Genomic DNA, 20,889 nt, shown 5'->3' with positions numbered 1-20,889 from the left:
AAGTGGTCATTTTCCCACCTTAAAGGAAAGCTAATATTAACTCTTGGGAACTCTGAGATCCAAAGTAGGCATTACTGTACACAAGAAAATGTCAGAAGAGCTGAGGAAGGTTAACAGGAAGTCACTGGGAGAGGCCTGGCCGGCACACGGTCCATCGATAGCAGAGGCCCGTACCACCCAACATGCTTGTGGACATACATGTCTCCTTCCCTGGGTTCCAGAACCACATCAACCCTGACTACCGGCCCAGGCCCCAGGTGGGTTGGTACTCACTTGCTGTTCCAGAACCACAGCAACCCTGACTGCCGGCCCAGGCCCCAGGCTGTTGGTACTCACTTGCTGTTCCAGAACCACAGCAACCCTGACTGCCGGCCCAGGCCCCAGGTCGGGTTGGTACTCACTTGCTGTTCCAGAACCACAGCAACCCTGACTGCCGGCCCAGGCCCCAGGCTGTTGGTACTCACTTGCTGTTCCAGAACCACAGCAACCCTGACTGCCGGCCCAGGCCCCAGGCTGTTGGTACTCACTTGCTGTTCCAGAACCACAGCAACCCTGACTGCCGGCCCAGGCCCCAGGCTGTTGGTACTCACTTGCTGTTCCAGAACCACAGCAACCCTGACTGCCGGCCCAGGCCCCAGGTGGGTTGGTACTCACTTGCTGTTCCAGAACCACAGCAACCCTGACTGCCGGCCCAGGCGCCAGGTGAGTTGGTACTCACTTGCTGGTGAGATGGAGCTTGGGACTGAGCCCATTCTCTCCAAAAATGGTGATGAAGACATTGGCATCTGTCCCTGCGCCACGAACATCCCCTGTGGCTGTGACCACCTCGTACACTAGAGAGAGAAGAAAGAAGATAGACGCAGGCTCAGAAAAACATCCTGAATCTCCCATGGGTTTGGAGAAGCCATCGATCCCTCCAGGCCTGCAGGGGATGCCCGGACATAAAGGACTCTATGAGCTCCTGCTATAACCTGCAAACTTCTGAGCTGGGATCAGACTCACACCAGGTTGTATTGTGAGATCAAAACCTCTCACTTTTTGCAGCACACTCAGTTTACAGGTGAGGCAGGGGGCAAGTCCAGGTCACACATTACACAGTGTCAATACCAGAGTCAGCCCGAGGCCGCCAGATGCCCCATCTGTGAGCATGTCTTTCCAGCACATGGAGGCCCTTTTAGACACGACCTTCAGAACTTACTCCTACCTCTCACCTTCCTCTCTGCCCTCTGTGCCATGCAGATGCCTTGCCAGCCCTCACCTCCTATGACCTCATGGGCATTTTCACTAATCTCAGGACACAGCATACCAGGGCTGGGTGGTGTTGAGCTTTGCCAGGGGGTCTCTCTTTGGCAGGGGCACTGATTTCCCTCTCTTTGTCCCCTGGAAGCTTGTTCTGTTTGCTGTGGATGCCTTTTCTTTTGATGCCCGGGTTCTAATGAAGGTCCCCATCAGGCACTATGAGGGGAAAAGGAAGCAGTACATTTGTGTGACTCTGTCTCTTGCGATAACCAAGCTTTCAGTCTTCACAGTCTACATCACGGGGGTGCCTGGTCTACAAACAAGTCCTGGAGCCCTCCCTGGGACAGCTGGGACCTTCAGTGTTGTTGCCCACAGAGCTCACATATACTCGAGGGCATTTCCAAACCAAGGGTCCACAGGAGAATGATCAGCATAGTAAAAACTCTAGAAACTGGAGGTGATGGCAGAATGAAACAGCCTGCTTCTACTTAAAAAAAAATTCTAGAAACACATTATATGAAAGAAGATGTAGAGGCCTGGAGATGCTTGATTTGGAGAGAAGGAGAGTCTGAGGTACGAGTGAGGGATGAAGAAACTCTCTGAATAGCTGATTTAAGGCTACATAGCAACTTCTTAAATAGGACACTAACCATAAAAAATTGATAAACTGGACGTAACTAAAATTAAGATCATCATGAGAATGAAAAGACAAGCCATAGACCAAAAGACACTTGGAATGCATCCAACAAAGGACTCATACACAGAAATTATAAAGAATTCACACAAATCTATAAGAAAAAAGGACCCCACAATTTTTTAAATGGCAACAATTCGTTTAAAAATAAACACATATTTACTATGTGACTCAGAAATTCCACTTTTAGGTATTTACTCAAGAGAAATTAAAACATGTCTACAAAAAGACCTGCACACAAATGTTCACAGCAGCTTTATCCATAAGCCCTAAACTGAAAACAACCTAAATGTCCATCAATAGGTGAATGAATAAGTAATTATGGTATATCCATTCAATGAAATACTACTCAGCAATGAAAAGGAATGAACTACTGACACATAGAATATAGAGGCATCTCAAGCATATTAAACTGAGCAAAAGAAGTCAGACACAAACCACTACACACTATAATGCCATTATATGAAACTCTAGAAAAGATAAATCTAATCTACTTATGAAAAATCAGAATATAATTTCCTAAGGTTAGGAGTAGGGGAATTGACTGAGAAAGGGCACAGGAAGGTTTGAGGGCATAATTTAAATGTTTATATATAGATTGTGCTAATGGTTGTACAGATGTATACATGTGTCAGTAGTTATCAAACAGCACATTTAAAATAGATGCATTTTGTTATAAAGTCAATTATATTTCAATATAGTTGGAAAATGAACAAAAGACTTGAAAAAGCATGTCATAAAAGAGGATACCCAAATGGCCAATAAACATATGGAAAAGTGTTCAGCATCATTATTCGTAAGGGAAATGCAAAATAAAAATAACAATGAGATGCTACTATATACCCACCAGGAACAGCTAAAATGTAAAAGACTGACAATACTAAGTATTTGCAAGAATGTGGAGCCATTGGCACTCATACACTGCTGGTGAGAGTATAACTTGTTACAAGCCCTGCTACCTAAACACAATGTCCACCCTAGAAAATGAGTGCACATATCCATCAAAAGATATATACAAGATCTGTGGCAGCTTTGTTCATAATAACTAAAAACTGGAAATAACCCAAGAGTTCATCAATAATAGAATGGTTAAATCAATTGTGATATATTTATAAAAAACAACAAAAAAAGAAAAAACTATATAACATGTCAAAACATGAATAAATCTCTCGGATATGATGTTGAGTGAAAGAGAAATCAGACACACAAAAAAGTATACTGCATGATTCCATTTATACCAAGTTCCAGAACAGAAAAAATTAATCTATGGTGATAGAATTGGGAAAGCTGGAACCTCTGGGAAGGAGAGTGAAGGAGCTTCCTGGAGACTGGAAGTGTGCTGTGTCCTGTTCTGAGTGATGGCGCCACAAGTATGCACATATGTAAAAATTTGTTATGCAAAATTTAAAACTTAGGTGGCTAAAGAAGTTTCTTGTGGGAGACAAATATATTGTGGAAAACACAAAAGTCTGACTCCAGAGGGAAGACTCCAACTCATAATGTCCCCTCATCTGCACAAAGAGGTGTTAACAGCAACATAGAGTTTCTCCGAGCACAGAGCTCTGTAAATGGGAGATTCTCAGTAAGTAATTGTATGGATGAATGAACGAGCAAATAAATGAATGAGTGAAACAATGAAATGAATATGAACTATGGAAATAAGTGGACCAGTATTTAAATCCCAATTCTACTATTACTGGCTATGTGGTTTCAACCAAATTTCTTACTGAGCCTCAATTTCTTCATTTCTGAAATAAGGATAATTTCTTCCCTGAAGGATTACAGTAAGGATTAAATCAAATTAAACAAAGCTTTCCGTGGTCATGTTCATTGACTTAGCATTTCCACTCCTGGGAACTTATCTTGCAGACACTCTTCCATAGTTAGATGAAATATGTGTATTCAATAAGTAGTAGACTTATCATCATCACAGTCATCAATATCACCACCACCATCATCACCATCACTGTCATCATCATCATCATCACCATCATCATATCACCACCATCTTCACTGTTATCATCAACATCAATATCCTCCTCATCGTCACTGTATCATTTCCATTAGCATTTCCAAGGAAAATGCCTTTGGGAAATTGTATCCCAACAAATGCTGGGTGTCTGGGATGTAGGAGAGGAGAAGGCCCCAGCTGGAAGCTTGTGCAGGATGGCCTCTGAGGACCCTTTGGGTCTCAGATTCTGGTATGAGTCATTCCCTTCCCCTCGTGGGCCCTGTGTCAGCCAGAAGGTAGACTGACGTGCCCTCTTTGGTTTATCTGGTAAGAAGGTGGAGCTTTTTTAAGCAGCTCCTCTGTGCCCATGAGATTAAAAGGATAAGGTCCTGTGGTCCAGAGCAACTGACTTCTCCACATGGACCACAGCCTTTCTTTGCAAAGCCCAAGGCCCTATCTCCATTGGCCACAGTGGGCAGAAGCCCCAAGCCCTACTGGGCAGGCAATGAAGGGTCAAGCCTCCTCCCCATCTATCCATTCACGGCCTGGTCAGATCAGAAGCTGGCCGCACCACGGAGATCAGGCAGAAACGTGTAGGATGTGTAGGACCTGGAGTTTGGGCAGTGTGGTTCTAGTGTATTCTGTGCCACTTTGGCTGTGACGAAGGGCAGGTGGCCTTGCCTCCTGTGCAGTGTGGTCCCGGGTAATGCTTACCCCATCTACTCCAAGTGTTGTAGCACAGGTGCAACAGCATAATCCAAGAGAGGGGCGGGTCTGGAACCTCAAGTCCTCCCTCAAAGCCCAGGCCAAGTTCCCAGGCACCACACCGCCCCGCCCCTCTCCCCGGGCCGCTGGGACCCCGCACCTTTGGCCTTGTAATACTCATGCTCCAGCTCCTCCTCGTTGTCCTCCGAGTCATAGTTCCGCAGCTCCTCCTCATACAGGGCTATGAAGTCAATGTCTTTCTTTCTCCTCTTTTTCTTCTGGGGCATCATCTTGCCAGCTGCCCTCTTCTGGCACTCACTGGCTCACTATGCCCACCTCCCTGCACCTCCTCGGACCCGCAACCCTCTCTCCCTGAGCTCCCACGCCCACGTCTGGCTACACTGGAGCTCACACTTGGGTCCTCTGTGCCCACAATGCTGCTCCTGTTCCCCTCACTTCTTTGGCCTCTGAGCTGAACCTCAGTGCCTTCTCTCAGCCCTTCTCGTCCCTGGCCCCTCTCTCTGCCACTCTCTTGCTGGCTACCTCCTCTTGCACCTGCCCTCGGCTTTCTCCTTGGGCCTCATCACTTATTCATGGAGACTGAGGGCAGGCTGTTCTCCTTCCTCCCAGCCCCTCCCACCAGACCCCTCGCCTCCCTTCCTGGAGAGTCAGGTGACATTGAGCCCTTAGCATCAGTGTCACCTGGCCTCCCAGCGAGGAGGCCCCCCAGGACCTTTACAGACCCCTCCCCAGAGCAGGTGGTGGCCTCTTTCCCCGGAGATCCCCCTAGCCTCACAGGCCTCAAGGGCCCTGCATGACGTCCCCAGGCCTGGAACCTTCCTGAGGAGGGCAGGGCCCCAAATCAGCCAAGCTGCCAGGACCCAGAGACATCCGTTTCTCTCCATTATTCATGACCCCTGATCGCCTTACGGAGCAGGCGAGGCTCTTACTGGCTCCTTGCTCTTTCTCTCTGCTTCTATCTCAAGACTGCTGCATCTAAAAGTAGCCATTCAGCCAGGGGACACCTGCTGCCCTTCAGAGATGCTGTTCTGACCAGCACTCGGACCACCCACAAAGTATATACTGAGCTGTGAGTCACAGCACTGCCAGACCAGAGCAAAGGATGCTGGGGAAGCCCCCACCTCCTCCGTGATCCCACACCGTCCAGACAAGGCAGGGAAGATTAACCAGCACCTGTTTTAACAAGAGCTTGCTGTTTGTCCAGTGCCCTCTGCACTTTCTCACGAGATGGTAGAAAACCTCAGAGCCCAGCGTGGACGCCAAGCCCACTCGGCCCTGATCTTCTCACCTACGGTCCCATTTGGGGGATTCTGAGTCAAACAAGAAAACCAGAACCTAGATCACCACCCTCAATCAGCAAGGAAAATAGGGTCACTGGACTCTTCTTCCTTGCTTATTTTGCTTTATGAAGGTTTTATTAAGGCATTTAATTAGGATTTTATTAAGATTTCTAACAACCCAAGTTGTAAGATTTCTATGTCAATCCTGAAATACTAGAAATTTCCAATCCACATGCAATTCCCATCCCTCCGTGCTGGCTGTGTGAGGTCGTCAGAGAGAGCTGGGCCTGACTATCATGTCTCGGCTGTTATGGCCTGGACGAGGCCTGTCTCCTGTCCATAAAGGGGGGCGCTGATGACCCATTACAGCATACTGAGCACTTGGGAAAAGTGCTCAGGACATGGAAGTCTCTGGAACACAGGAGGGGCTTAATAAATGCTTATGACTTCTAATGGGTATTTCTCTCTTATTTTGCATTGAGGTAGGGGCGGGGAGCTGATGGTTGTCATCTCAGATCATTCCAGAAGCCCTCCTTCTGAAAGAAAAGAGCATACAAACCAGAACAACTTAGCCAGCAAGGTTATCACTCAGAATCAAAGGAGCGAGTTTCCCTGACAATCAAAAACTAAAGGATTTCATCACCATTAAACCAGCTTTATAAGAAATGTTAAAGGGTCTTCTTTAGTAAAAAAGGGGAAAAGAACAGGCCATAACCAGAAATATGAGGAAGGCAGAAAACCCTAAAGACAAATATTTAATAAACACAGCAAACCAGACATTTAAAAAGCGACTACAAAGGTTAAAAAGAAAAAGTATCAAACTACACGTAGTTAGGAGATATACAACACAAAACAATCTGAAATATGACACTAATAACATGAAAAATGGAAGAGGGAGTAAAATTAGTCCTTATTCAATATATTTGCACTTAAATAACTGTCAGCTTAAAACAGACTGCTGTAAACAGTGATGCACATGAACCTCATGGTAACCACAAACCGAGAACCTACAAAGATATACAAACGAAACACTAAGAAAAACAAAAAAACCACAAAGGAAGAGGCCAAGAGAACAGAACAGAGAACACCTCTAAAAACAACCCCAAAACAATTAACAACAAAAAAATGGCTATAAGTACATACTTATCAATAATTACTTTAAACGTAAATGGAGTAAAGGCTTCAATAAAAATATATAGGGTCACTGAGTGGATTAAAAAATATGACCCATCTATATGTTGCCTATAAGAGACTCACATCAAATCAAAAGACAAGACAGACTGATAGTGAAGGGATGGAAAAAGATACTCCATGCAAATAGAAATGAAAAATAAAAAGCTAGAGTAGCAATACTTACAACAGGCAAAATAGACTTTAAAACAACAACAACAAAAAAGTAAAAAGTGACAAAGAAGGACATTACATAATAATAAAGGGGTCAATCCAAAGGAAGATATAACAATTGTAAATATAAATATGTGTACATTCAAAATAGAAGCACCTGAATATATAAAGCAATTACTAGTGGACATGAGGGAAGAAATCCACAGTAATACAATAATAGTCTTGTATACTGTATTAAGATGTGGAGTAGCCTGACCAGGTGTTGGCGCAGTGGATAGAGCATCGGACTGGGATGCAGAGGACCCAGGTTAGAGACCCCGAGGTCACCAGCTTGAGCGTGGGCTCATCTGGTTTGAGCAAAAGCTCACCAGGTTGGACCCAAGGTCGCTGGCTTGAGCAAGGGGTTACTCGGTCTGCTATACACCCGCGGTCAAGGCACATATAAGAAAGCAATAAATGAACAACTAAGGTGTAGCAATGAAAAACTAATGATTGATGCTTCTCATCTCTCTCCGTTCCTGTTTATCTGTCCCTATCTATCCTTCTCTCTGACTCTCCCTCTGTCTCTGTAAAAAAAAAGAAAAGAAAAAAAAAAAAAGTAGAGTAATAGGACCTTTAGAAAAGGGAACCCTGTTATACGGTTGGTGGGATTGTAAATTAGGGCAGCCACTGTTCAAAACAGTATGGAGATACCTCAAAAAATCAAAACTAGAGTTGCCATATGACCCAGCAATTCCACATCTGAATATTTAGCCAAAGAAAACAAAAACACTAATTTAAAATGGTATAAGCACTCCTATGTTGGCTGCAGCAATATTAGTAATAGACAAAATACAGAAACAACCCAGATATGTATCAATAGACGAATACAGTGGTCCCCAACCCCCCGGTCGCAGACTGGTACCAGTCCGTGGGCCATTTGGTACCGGTCCGCAGAGAAAGAATAAATAACTTACATTATTTCCGTTTTATTTATAGTTAAGTCTGAACGATGTTTTATTTTTTAAAAATGACCAGATTCCCTCTGTTACATCTGTCTAAGACTCATTCTTGACGCTTGTCTTGGTCACGTGATACATTTATCTGTCCCACCCTAAAGGCCGGTCCATAAAAATATTTTCTGACATTAAACCGGTCCGTGGCCCAAAAAAGGTTGGGGACCACTAGACGAATAGATAAAAAAGGGAATATTCTTCAGCAATAAAAAAGAATGAAGTCTTATCATTTGTGACAACATGGATGGACATAGAGGGCATTATACTAAGTAAAAGAAGTCTGACAGAGGAAGACAAATACCATGTGATTTCACTTATATGTGGAATCTAAAAAATAAAAAATAAATGAATAAACAAAATAAAACTGAAACTGACCCACAGATATAGAGAACAAGCTGATGGTTGCTAAAGGTGAGCAGGTGGGAAATGGGAATAAAAAATGTTTTTCAGCCCTGGCCAGATGGCTCAGTTGGTTAGAGCATCATGCTGAAGCACAGAGGTTGCTAGTTCAATCCCCAGTCAGGGCACATACAGGAACAGATCAATGTTCCTGTCTCTATCTCTGTTTCTCTCCCTTTACACCCTCTCTCTTAAGATTAATCAAAACATTAGAAAAATTATTTTTTAATTTTTGAGAGATGATGTTAGAGTAATGGTGGCATGAAAGATACCCTTTACCTCTCCCCTTGAAATTTCAACAAATTGGGCAGCTATAATGCAGCAAAGGAACCCCAGCTGAGCTTGCGGGCTTGCCTGACAGATCTGCATGGGATGGACTAAAGGTGGGAACAGTTGAGAAAGGACGCAGAAGATAAGATGCACTTGGGTCGGCTCTAGAAAGGGGGAAAACGAGGAGTGACTGGGTCTTCTTCTGCCTGGAGGAGAGGAGAGATGGACGAGCAGAGGGGGAGATAAACCAAAGCAGCCAGAGCGTAAGGTCACGGCCAGTGTTCCCACACTCGGCAGGGACAGAGAAAGCTAAAGTGCAGCCCCCTAGCCTCCCAGATCCTGCCTCCCTCCCCTCGCAGGTACAGAGAATGGCAGAGACTTACCTCACAGCTGCTCTCCAGAGCCACTGTCTCCACTGAAGAATAGAGCTGCTTCTCGTCTGGTCCCCGGGGTCTATTGAGACCCGGGGAGGAACACCTGGAGGCTGAGATTGCCATTGCTGAAGCCATACAGCCATACAGCTGTAAAGCCCTCACAACAAGCCCCACCCACCAACGCGACCGCAGCTCCGCCTCCACCATCACAACAGCAACATCTCAGGAAGGTTAGCCCGGGAATTTCAGAGCTAAAATTTGTAATACAGTGCCACCTACTAGAAGAAAACAGGAAAACCTCTCAGAATGGAAATCTCTTGTCTTTTTCCCTTTTGAATTTTATTTTCTTTAATATATTTGTGGGTGTTTTGTTTGTTTTTGATTCTTGTTTTGGGGTTTTGTTCCTTGTTTTTTGTGGTTTTACTCTTTTACTTTTCATTATTTAAATTTGTTTGTTTATTTGTTGTTTTTTAGTTGTTTTTTGTTTGATTTCTTAACAATACCATCAAGGCAGAAGAAAGTGCATACCATGGCTACACAAGAATGAGACATAGTTCAGAAAGAAAATTTAAAAATCTCCCGAAAGCAATATTAATTACATGGAAACCTTGGAGTTAAACGATAGAGATTAAAAATTGAAGCTCTGAAAATACTCAATGAGATGTGAGAAAATACTAATAGGCAATTTAATGAGCTCAAAAAACAAATTAATGAACAAAATGAGTATTTCACCAAGGAAGTTGAAACTTTAGAAAAGAACCAAACAAAGATGAAGAACTCAATACATGAACTGAAAAATGAGGTAGCAAGTTTAGCTAATAGGACAGTCTAGGTAGAGGAGAGAATCAGTGACATCAAATACAGGCAGCTCTAGATGCTACAGAGAGAAGAAGAGAGAAACTCACAAATTTTAAAAAATGAGAGAGCTCTACAAGAATTGTCTGACTCCATCAGAAAGAGCATTATAAGAATAATGGGTATTATTTTTATATATTATATAATCAGAAGAAAAGAAAAAGAGGGAAAGGGAATGGAGAGCCTATTCAAACCAATAACTGAGGAGAACTTCTCAAGTCTATAGAAAGAGTTAGATCCTTGAATTCAAAAAGCAAACAGAACACCAAGTTACCTAAATCCAAACAGACTGTCTCCAAGGCACATTGTAATAAAACTGTCAAAAATCAATGACAAAGAAAAGAATCCTCTAGGTAGCTAGGGAAAAAAAGAATATAACATATAAAGGAAGGCCCATTAGGTTATCATCAGACTTATCAGAAACTCTACAAGCCAGAAGAGAGTGGACCCAAATATTCAAAGTACTAAAAGAGGAATTACCAGCCAAGAATACTATATCCATCAAAGTTATCCTTCAAATATTAAGGAAAAATAGAAATCTTTTCTAGACAAACAGGAGCTGAGGAAATTTATCACCAGAAAACCCCCACTGCGGGAAATACTCAAGGAGCTTATTCTACCATATACAAAGAACAACACAAAACTACAAGTAAAAGTTCCAACAAGGTCACAATAAAAACAAGGATAATCTGTGACAACAATAACATAAAAGGGGAGGGGATAAAGATCTGCAGTAACAAAGGAGGATGGAGTGCAGAAGCATTAATAAGACAAAGGACTTGCCTGACCAGCCAGTGGCACAGTGGGTAGAGCGTTGGTCTGGGATGCAAAGGACCCAGGTTCGAGACCTCGAGGTTGCCAGCTTGAGTGCGGGCTCATCTGGCTTGAGCAAAAAGCTCAACAGCTTGGACCTAAGGTCACTGACTTGAGCAAGGGGTTACTCGGTCTGCTGAAGGCCTGCGGTCAAGGCACATGTGAGAAAGCAATCAATGAACAACTAAGGTGTTGCAACAAAAAACTGATGATTGATGCTTCTCATCTCTCTTCATTCCTGTCTGTCTGTCCCTATCTATCCCTCTCTCTGACTCTCTCTCTCTGTCCCTGTAAATAAATAAATAAAAAGACAAAAGACTCTTGTACATATGAAAATTTTTCTCATAGTAACCTAATAGTAACCACCCATGAAAAAAAAATACTGAAACACGTAGCTTAAAAAAAAAAGAGGGCCCTGGCCGGTTGGCTCAGCGGCAGAGCGTCGGCCTAGCGTGCGGGGGACCCGGGTTTGATTCCCGGCCAGGGCACATAGGAGAAGCGCCCATTTGCTTCTCCACACCCCCCATCCTTCCTCTCTGTCTCTCTCTTCCCCTCCCGCAGCCAAGGCTCCATTGGAGCAAAGATGGCCCGGGTGCTGGGGATGGCTCCTTGGCCTCTGCCCCAGGCGCTAGAGTGGCTCTGGTCGCCGCAGAGCGACGCCCCGGAGGGGCAGAGCATCGCCCCCTGGTGGGCGTGCTGGGTGGATCCCGGTCGGGCGCATGCAGGAGTCTGTCTGACTGTCTCACCCCATTTCCAGCTTCAGAAAAATACAAAAAAAAAAAAGAAGAAGAAGAAGAAGAAGAAACAGGTCCCGGCCAATTGGCTCAGTGGTAGAGAGTGTCAGCCCAGCATGTAGATGACCCAGGTTCGATTTCCAGTCAGGGTACACAGGAGAAGCAATCATCTGCTTCTCCACCCGTTCCCCTCCCCCTTCTCTCTCTCTCTTTCTCTTCCCCTCCCACAGCCATGGCTCAAATGGTTCCAGCAAGTTGGCCCCAGTTGACCTCGGGTGCTGAGGTAAAATAGCTCAGTTGCCAAGCAACAGAGCAGCACCCAGATGGGCAGAGCATCCCCCGCTGGGGGTGGCTTGCCAGGTGGATCCCAGTCAGGGCACGTGTGGAAGTGTCTCTCTGCCTCCCCACCTTTCAATAAAAAAAAAATGAAAAGAAAGAAAAAGCTAAGAACTGTATGATATCACTCATAGGTGGGATATAAAAATGAGACTCATGGACATAGATAAAAGTAAAGTGGTTACTGGGGGAGGGGGTTGAGGACGTGGGACACCTGAACAGTAGTCAGCACTCACATCCCTGGGGCAGCTTTGTTCTTTGGAGCCACCCAGGTTCTCATCAGGGACAGGCGTCTTGGACCTTAAACATAGTCACTCAGAAAAGATCAGCTTCGCCTCCTCCCGTTCTGCTAATGTACAACCTAAAGTCAGCTCAATCTGAATGAAGAATAAAAGTGAAGTTTAATCATGGGTGATGCACGCCCCCTGCTGGTATATTGTGGTTTGACCTCTGTTAATTAAACATTCTTCAAGAGACTTGAATCAATGGGAAATACTAGGGAAATAACCATTTTGCATGAGGATACATTCAAAGAAAAATAAATAAGGTGTTCATTTTGCATGAGGACGCTTTCTCAAGAAAAGAGCAATAAAATTTCCATTGGAATTGAAATAAAAATATTTTAGAGACCCCCATGACATTAGAACATTAAGAGAGCAGGGTCTGAAACAATACCAAGTGTGATAGGGACATGGGGCAACTAGAACTGTTGTACAGTGGCAGTGCAAAATGGTACTTCCACTTTGGAAAAGAGTTTGACACTTTCTTATAAAGATTCCCACACAACACAGAAATTCCATTCTAGGTATTGACCTAAAAGAAGTGAAAGCAAATGTCCACACAATATCTGCCTGTAATTGTCCAGAGGAGCTTTATTCATAACAGGAAGAACTAGAAACAATTCCGATGCCCATCAACGGGCCGGTCGGACTCTGCTGTTGAAGGAATGAAGTAGTCATACACGCTACGGCATGCATGAATGATGCAGACATTATTCCCTTGTTACCCATCTCCTAAAAAACAAACTGCCAATTCCTTAGATCCATGCCCAAGGCCCCCAGAATCTGGTGCTGTCTGCTACTCCAGCTGGGTCCCAGTGCCCCGCCCCTCAAACCCTACCTCTCCTGACCACACTCACCAAGCGCTTTCATGTCCTGCTGACTTTCATATTTGGGTCCATGCCCCCTTCTCTGACTGGGAAACTCCAGTGTGTAATCCAAGATCTAGTCATGGTCACTTTTGTAAAACCTGCCTCCCGTTTGCTGTGACCTGGCTTATGGTACACAGCTCACGGTTTTGCAATCCTTCTGTACCTGCTACATCAAACAAGCAGGACTGTGGCTGTGATTAAAACACAAAAACAAAAAACAAAATTTTAAAAAAATCTTTATTTTTGCTTGGTAAGGATAAGCTCTCCTTTGACACTAGATAAAATCTAGCACAGATCCCTGACTTTTCTAATCACTATAAGGTCACTCTAAGTAACACTGTTGCACGTCAGTAACTTAGAACTGTGCAGTCCGCCACAGTGCCCCCATATTGTCTTTGTGACACTCAGGCTTCTTACTTCTTTCTGGCCAGGCTGAGCTGCTGCCTTAGGAGGAGGAGCTATCACCTGGTGTCTTGCTCCCCTCTCCCCTCTTAGGAGCTGCAGTCTGACCCAGCCTCCCTGCAAAGCTGGGTCTCATGGATGTTTAAGGCCCAATCTCCCAAGGGAACCTTTGCAGGTTTGTTCCCAGCCTCCCTCTGACCCCTGCGCCTTGCTCATCCTTGCATTCACACACACACACACACACACACACACACACACACACACACACACACAGTGGAATATTACACAGTAGTGAAAAAGAAAGAAATCTTGCCATTTGCGACATGAATGGACTTAAAGGGTATTATGCTAAGGGAAATAAGTCAGGCAGAGAAAGATAAATACCATATGGTTTCACTTAAATGTGGACTCTAAAACAAAACAAAAACAGATTCATAAAAACAGAGACCAAAGGGATGGTTACCAGAAGGGAGGAGGTTAAGGGACGGGTAAAAAGGGGGAGAGGGACATAGTCAATAACACTGTGATAAGTTTACATGGTGACAGAAGATTACTAAAATTAGTGAGGTGATCTCATTGTAAGGTATATAAGTGTCAAATCACTATATTGTACACCTGAAACTAATATAGCTAATATAGTATTGTATACCAACTAAACTTACATTAAAAAATTAATTAAAATTAAAAAAGAAATACTTGTTGAATGAAATGACAAGTAGTGTGCATCTGATAAATGTTTGTTAAATAAATAAATGGACTACATTCAACTTCTGTCCCCCTGTTCATTGATTCATTCATTCAAAAATATGTACTGAAGCCCTGACCCGCAGTTCTTTTTCTCTGCGCTAGACTAGAATACGGAGCTAGGTCTCAGGCTTGACCCTCAAACAGCATCCTCAGGTTCCACAGTAGCCTGCTCCAGTGTTTGGTATTTTATAACTATGATAAGGAAATGTTTACACTTGATCTTAGCCAGAAGGATGAGAAGCGCTAATCGGAAAAGGTTTAAACGTCTCGCAGCAGGCACTGAAATTCCTGAAGGCGGAAGGTGAGCTGAGATGCAGCTCGGTCGGAGACCAAGCGCACCGAGAATACTAAACCGCTCCAAAGAGAAAGCGACAGAAACGGGATCGCCACTGAGATGGAACTGGGGAGATGAGGACTGAGAGGCGAAGAAGGGGAAGGAGAGGGGGAGGGGGAGAGACAGGCCAATGTTGGGGTCCCCTGGATGTCCACATTGAGGGGTTGGCCAGCGGGAGGGCAGTCCCAGGACACAGGAACCGGGGGCCTAGTGTTCCATTTGGGGTTGCCTGTTTGGAGGCGGTTTCCTTCTCTTTCCCATCGCCTGTCACACGCTCTGGCCTGCTTTCCGTGCTCATTCCTATTAAGACAGGGCTGTGCTGAACATGCGGGCGGCCGGCAGGAGCACGCTCAGAGGCAGCAGTCTGAGGCGGAGGGATCTGCAAACGACCCGAGTTTGCAGAAACCACAGGGAAGGCTTTGGGCTTCCCATCACTCAGCTGTTGACTGTCTTGGCATCTAGGCCCTCTTATCTACATCTTATAGACCAGGTGGGCCCCAGCCAGGGGCGGGTTGCGCATGAATTAAAAAACAATTTAAAAAAGAATTCTATTTTAAATAGGAGATTGGCATTGAAAGAAAAGAGGGTAATTAGATGCCGCTGGTGTCACTATGGATCTTGACAGAGCTACTAGGCTTACAGAGCGGCAGGAACGCATAGCCCGGTGTGTGTGTGGGGGGGGCTGTTCCCATCGACTCTGCCGCCCTCAGCCCGAGGAGACCGGGACCCTTCCGCCTCCCACAGCAGCCTGCTGTCCTCTGTCCACGTCCCCCTGCTCCCCGTGTAGTGACAATTCAGCCCTGTCCCCGACCGGGTCTGGAGCTGGTCTCTGAGCCCTTCCTGCGAGCCCACCTTCCTGCCCGCCGAGAGTGCCACCCGTGCCCAGTGCGCCGCTATCCCTGCAGGACTGGGCAGCCTCCCACGCTGGGCATCAGGCCTGTCCAACCCAGTCCCCAAACAGGTACACACACATGGCAGTGGCCAGTCTGCTAGATGAGTCATTTGACTGGTTTTATTGGGTGGAAAGTGAGGGCTTTGCAAACACAGTGACAGGCACAAAGTCGCTGATTCAGTTCTGAGGCATCAGCCGCAGTCATCACTTCAGAAGCAACCCAGGACGACCACACACAGGCTGGGGTCCCCCGCAGGGGTTTGCGGGAACCCTGTTCCCGGGACAGCATCTGCATGAAGAGAAGAGATGGGCTGCAGCCCCTCCCGGACTCCTGGGGAGGACACGGAGAATTGCTCCCCAGGGTGAGGGGAAGCGGCAGGAGAAGCGATTCTGAAGCAGAGCTGCAGCCCCACACACAGGCCGCACAGGCCGAGCGTGCCTGCATCCCAGCAAACGACGTCTTGTTTTCTCTCTTTTTCTCCAATGGGGAAGGCTCCGTGGGGCACAGCGCAGTGGGAATCGAGGAGGGATGGGGCTGAGGATGACATGAAGACGTGAAGGTCACGGCCTCGTAGCCACTTTGTCTTCACACACAGGAGTCCACTCGGCGATGAATTGGTGCCACCAACCTCTCAGGGACAAACTCTGCTGGCTGCCTTTCTGTGAGCCCCTAGGCAGGGACCTGACACCCAGCCTGGCTGACACCACACACAGGTGCGGCAGTGGGCACGTGGCTATTCTTCTGACCCACATCATCGGTCCTGGCTTCGACTGGGAGTGAGGTGGCAGGGAGTTGACTTCAAAGTTCCACTGGGCAACCCACTATCTGCTCACTGAGTTACAGTGTCAGTTTTAAATATATGTATATACACAACCTGACCAGGTGGTGGTGCAGTGGACAGAGCGTCAGACTAGGATGCCGAGGACCCAGGTTCGAGACCCCGAGGTCGCCAGCTTGAGCGCAGGCTCATCTGGTTTGAGGAAAAGCTCACCAGCTTGGACCCAAGGTCGCTGGCTCGAGCAAGGGGTTACTTGGTCTGCTGAAGGCCTGTGGTCAAGGCACATATAAGAAAGCAATCAATGAACAACTAAAGTGTCAAAAATGAAAAACTGATGATTGATGCTTCTCATCTCTCCGTTCTTGTCTGTCTGTACCTATCTATCCCTCTCTCTGACTCTGTCTCTGTCCCTGTATTTAAAAAATAAATAAATAAAATAAAACAAAAATAAAAATATATATATATACACATACATTTCACACGTCAAACAATACAGCTTTGAAGAAGTTATCGCTTTCTGAAGGGGGTGTAGTTGGGTCCAGAAAGGGAATCTGTAAGCCATCAAGCCCTGGCCACAGCCCTAAATTGTGTGTGCAGTGTGGGAGTCCCAGAGAACAGCCAGCTGCTTCTCAAAACAGCCTTGAGTGGAGGAGCCTGCTCAGAAGCCTGTCACAGTGTGGGGCCAAGGGTCCTGCTCCAGAGCACCCAGGACGCCTTGCTCCCAGGTGGGCTGTCCCCGAGCTGCTAGCGCAGACTCCACCAGCCTCCTCCCACTTGGCCAGAGTACCAGGGGGCAGGCATCACAATCCCGATGCCAATTCCCTCCACACTCCTGCATTGCTCAAGCCTGCGGCCTCCAGTGACTCTCTGCAGGTACAACTGCCTCCCCTCTCGCCCTGTCAGGAACGGCCACCCGTGCTGCTGGCTCTGGTGCACAGGGCTCGGGGCCTAGGGAGAAATGAACACCAAACAGGTCCCTCCACACGGACGTTGGGCAGGGCGTGAGGCCTGCACAAGACTCTAGATCAGCCCCACCACCTCACAGGGAAGAAAGCAGACAGGCCTCAGGAGTTACAGCACGACATGGCCACCTCCCCCTGCCCCTTGGAAGCTTGGACACCCAACCCGAGTCCATCACCAACTGCATGTGACCTGGGGCATACCGCTGGCATGTTCCTGAGCCCCACCCTCCTCTCAGGAGTACAGGGAGGCCTGGTGAGAAAAGGGATGGTGAAGGTGTTTAGAAAGTAGAAGTGTTCCTCTGTGGGAAGTGAGAGTCATATTCCTCCATTCACAAATAAACCCAGACCTGAGTCACTGCAGAGCCATCCTGGGCCAGCTGAGAAGCTGATCCCTCCTCCCCTGTGCAACAAGGACACCACTGGTGAAAGCAGAGGTGCAGAAAGAGGTTGCCCCAGCCCAGCCATTGACCACGGACCACAGACCACACTACGGGTTCACCTTACGGTGGGAAGGGGGACGAAGCGTGTTTTTCCCCCTTCTCCTCACAGGATGGGTAGCAGGAGAGCATCGCCACTGTCACAGGAGAAACGTAAGTCCCAAAGAGTGAGTTTGCCATATCATTTATCCTGCACCATCAGATAATAAACTGTTATCATCTACCCAGACTTCAAGATATGGAGGGCTAAGCTTTTAAGCACCAAGGTCACTAAGAATGTTTTAAGTGTTTGGGGGTGGAAATAATTATAAAGTAGATAGGACACTGCTCTCCGTCCTTACCCACAGTGATATGAAGTACGTGAGTGTTTCCGACCCTCGGCTTGGCGTGGACGTCACAGGGTGACCTCTGAAATGCTTTGCTGCCCTTGGGGGCATTAGGACACGTCTGCCCCTCCACTAACCAGCCACTAACCAGCCTCAGAACACTTGGCGTTTTCTGAGACACATAGTTTTGCTCTTTCAAAGCCATTACCATCAGGCTATTGGCTGCTACTTCCGCTGTATCTATAACCTGTTACCATTCTCTTAGTCTGCTTGAATATAAGAAACCAGAACCAAGTTCTAAGTAGCTGGTTTCAACGCTGAGCCTTTTCCAAAAGAAGGTGGGAAGGAGGGAGGAGCAGGATGCCAATGGGTGTGAACCCCCGCCCTTTCTGTGGGACCACGTTTCCTCCTCACTGCCTTCTCTGTTTTCCATGGGGGGGTGGCAGAGCTCAGGGCCCAGCTTTGACCCCCCCCAGTGGGCCAGGACCCCCTGTTGACTTTAATGTGCACACAGGTTGAAAACCACAATTCTAGAGGAAATAAAACTTTTACCTCAAAGCTGAGTAAGTCATTTAGTTGAAGGAAATGAGTTACTTGGTTGCCAAGGGAACCATCTCCCTACTGGAGAGCAACAGTCACTGATTTTTGGCTTTTGTGCCAAGAGCTAAGTTGCAGTAGTATATATTCTCTCTTTTCCTCCCTCCTCCCTCCTTCCTCCCTCCTATCTTCTGCCTTTCCTCCCTTCCTTCCTCCCTTCCTTCCTTCCTTCCTTCCTTTTTATGAAGAGACCACACAGGGGGAATATGTAGACTTAGAAAAGATGGCAGGGCTGTCGCCTCTCGGGACACTGGCTGGTCAGGACAGCTGAGCCAGCTGGCAAAACAAGGCCAGGTCTGCTCTGACCCGCAGCAAACATGCCGAAGTGCCAGAAGCCAGCGACCAATCAAGGGCCTGGGACAACTGCTCCAGGCAAAAACAAAATCGAAATTTTATTACAGCGACACTGAAAACTGTTCATGTCCTTTGAGAACAGCTCGTATCTACGTGAGTCTACATGAAACAAGCCAGTCACAAAAAGACAGATACTGTACGACTCCACCTAAATGAGGTCCCTAGAAGGGTCAGACCCACAGAGACGAAAGCAACGTGGTGGATGCCGGGGACTGGGGCGGGGGGTTGTCTTTTAATAGGCATGGTTTTAGCTTTGCAAGATGAAAAGCGTTCTGGAGATTAAATGCACAACATGAATGTCCTGAACACTACAGAACAGAACGCTTTTTTTTTTTTTTTTAATTTTTTTTTTAAATTTATTCATTTTAGAGAAGAGAGGGAGAGACAGAGAGAGAGAAAGGGGGAGGAGCTGGAAGCATCAACTCCCATATGTGCCTTGACCAGGCAAGCCCAGGGTTTTGAACCGGCGACCTCAGCATTTCCAAGTCGATGCTTTATTCACTGCACCACCACAGGTCAGGCTGAACAGAACGCTTAAAAGTGGGTAAGATGGGCCCTGGCCGGTTGGCTCAGCGGTAGAGCGTCGGCCTAGCGTGCGGAGGACCCGGGTTCGATTCCCGGCCGGGGCACATGGGAGAAGCGCCCATTTGCTTCTCCACCCCTCCGCCGCGCTTTCCTCTCTGTCTCTCTCTTCCCCTCCCGCAGCCAAGGCTCCATTGGAGCAAAGATGGCCCGGGCGCTGGGCATGGCTCTGTGGCCTCTGCCTCAGGCGCTGGAGTGGCTCTGGTCGCAATATGGCGACGCCCAGGATGGGCAGAGCATCCCCCCCTGGGGGGCAGAGCACCGCCCCTGGTGGGCGTGCCGGGTGGATCCCGGTCGGGCGCATGCGGGAGTCTGTCTGACTGTCTCTCCCTGTTTCCAGCTTCAGAAAAATGAAAAAAAAAAAAAAAAAAGTGGGTAAGATGGTAAATTTATGTCATGTGTGTTTTACCACAATTAAAAATGGAAAAAAAAATCCCACAAAAATCTCTGATAGTGTCAAGGCTAAAACAGATTTCACAAATGTTACAGATGCTCGAGCAGTTCATTTTTGGTGCTAGTTTAATAGCAGGCGATATCCTATGTTTATAGAAAACGCAGAAAGCAGGCTGCAAGCCAGAAGCTCACCTGCACTCCTTCCTCGCTTTAAACTCCCATCTGCACTTCAAGCCACAGTCGCTCCTCACCTGGCAGTGGCCACGGAGCCACAGGCAGTGCAGAATAGGGTTCTCGAGCCATCGTGTGCACCAGGGTCGCCCGGGATGCCACACAAGCAGGTTCGCTGGCACTAGCGCCCTCCCCAGGCTGTGAGTCCAAAGCGGGGCCGGGATTCCACACAGGTGACCCACAATGCGCCCTTGGAAGCACACACTGCTTCATCAGGATGCCTCACAGGACGTAACCCACCTCCCTACACTGGCCTGGCTCGGCCAGCAGTCTGAAGAACAGCAGAAGGCACACCCGAACCACAGGGAGCCTCTCGAGGAGGGGCCCTGGTTGTAGCAGCACCCCCCACCTCCTCCACACAAGGAAAGAGCCCCAGGCTCCGGCCCTTCCACTGGGCTTTGGGGGAAATACATCTTGCAAAGCTCAGCTCATCCGTTTCTCAGCTAATAACGCATTTTCTATGTGTTTTGGTGACACTATTGAAAAATCACTCATTACCAGCCTGCACCTCAGCACAGTTACACAAGATCCGGACAAATTGATACGGTTTTTAGGAGGGAAGAAAAAAGAAAAAAAGAGAAATAAAATGTCTTTCCCTTCTTCAGGCTAAACTAGAAAAAGCAGGTTGTTTGGCAGACAAGAGGCAGATGAGCAAGACTGTGATGGGGAGAAACAGAGAGGGTTTCTCTGAGC

At 46.9% G+C, this 20,889-nt stretch overlaps 1 protein-coding gene across 2 annotated transcripts in view; it reads right to left on the bottom strand.

The window, feature by feature from the left end:
• Positions 1-4,879, bottom strand: part of LOXHD1 (lipoxygenase homology PLAT domains 1) — a 140,928-nt gene extending 136,049 nt beyond the window's left edge. For both annotated transcript variants that reach the window (XM_066352890.1, XM_066352891.1), the window contains exons 1-2: positions 4,750-4,879; positions 719-833 (exon numbers count right to left, since the gene is read on the bottom strand). In XM_066352890.1, coding sequence (XP_066208987.1) covers positions 719-833; positions 4,750-4,879 — 245 coding nt within the window. The remainder of the gene's footprint in view (positions 1-718; positions 834-4,749) is intronic.
• Positions 4,880-20,889: the final 16,010 nt, after the last annotated feature.

Source organism: Saccopteryx leptura, chromosome 11, assembly GCF_036850995.1.
Source record: "Saccopteryx leptura isolate mSacLep1 chromosome 11, mSacLep1_pri_phased_curated, whole genome shotgun sequence".
NCBI lineage: Eukaryota > Metazoa > Chordata > Mammalia > Chiroptera > Emballonuridae > Saccopteryx > Saccopteryx leptura.
This window is presented reverse-complemented; position numbering and strand designations above follow the sequence as displayed.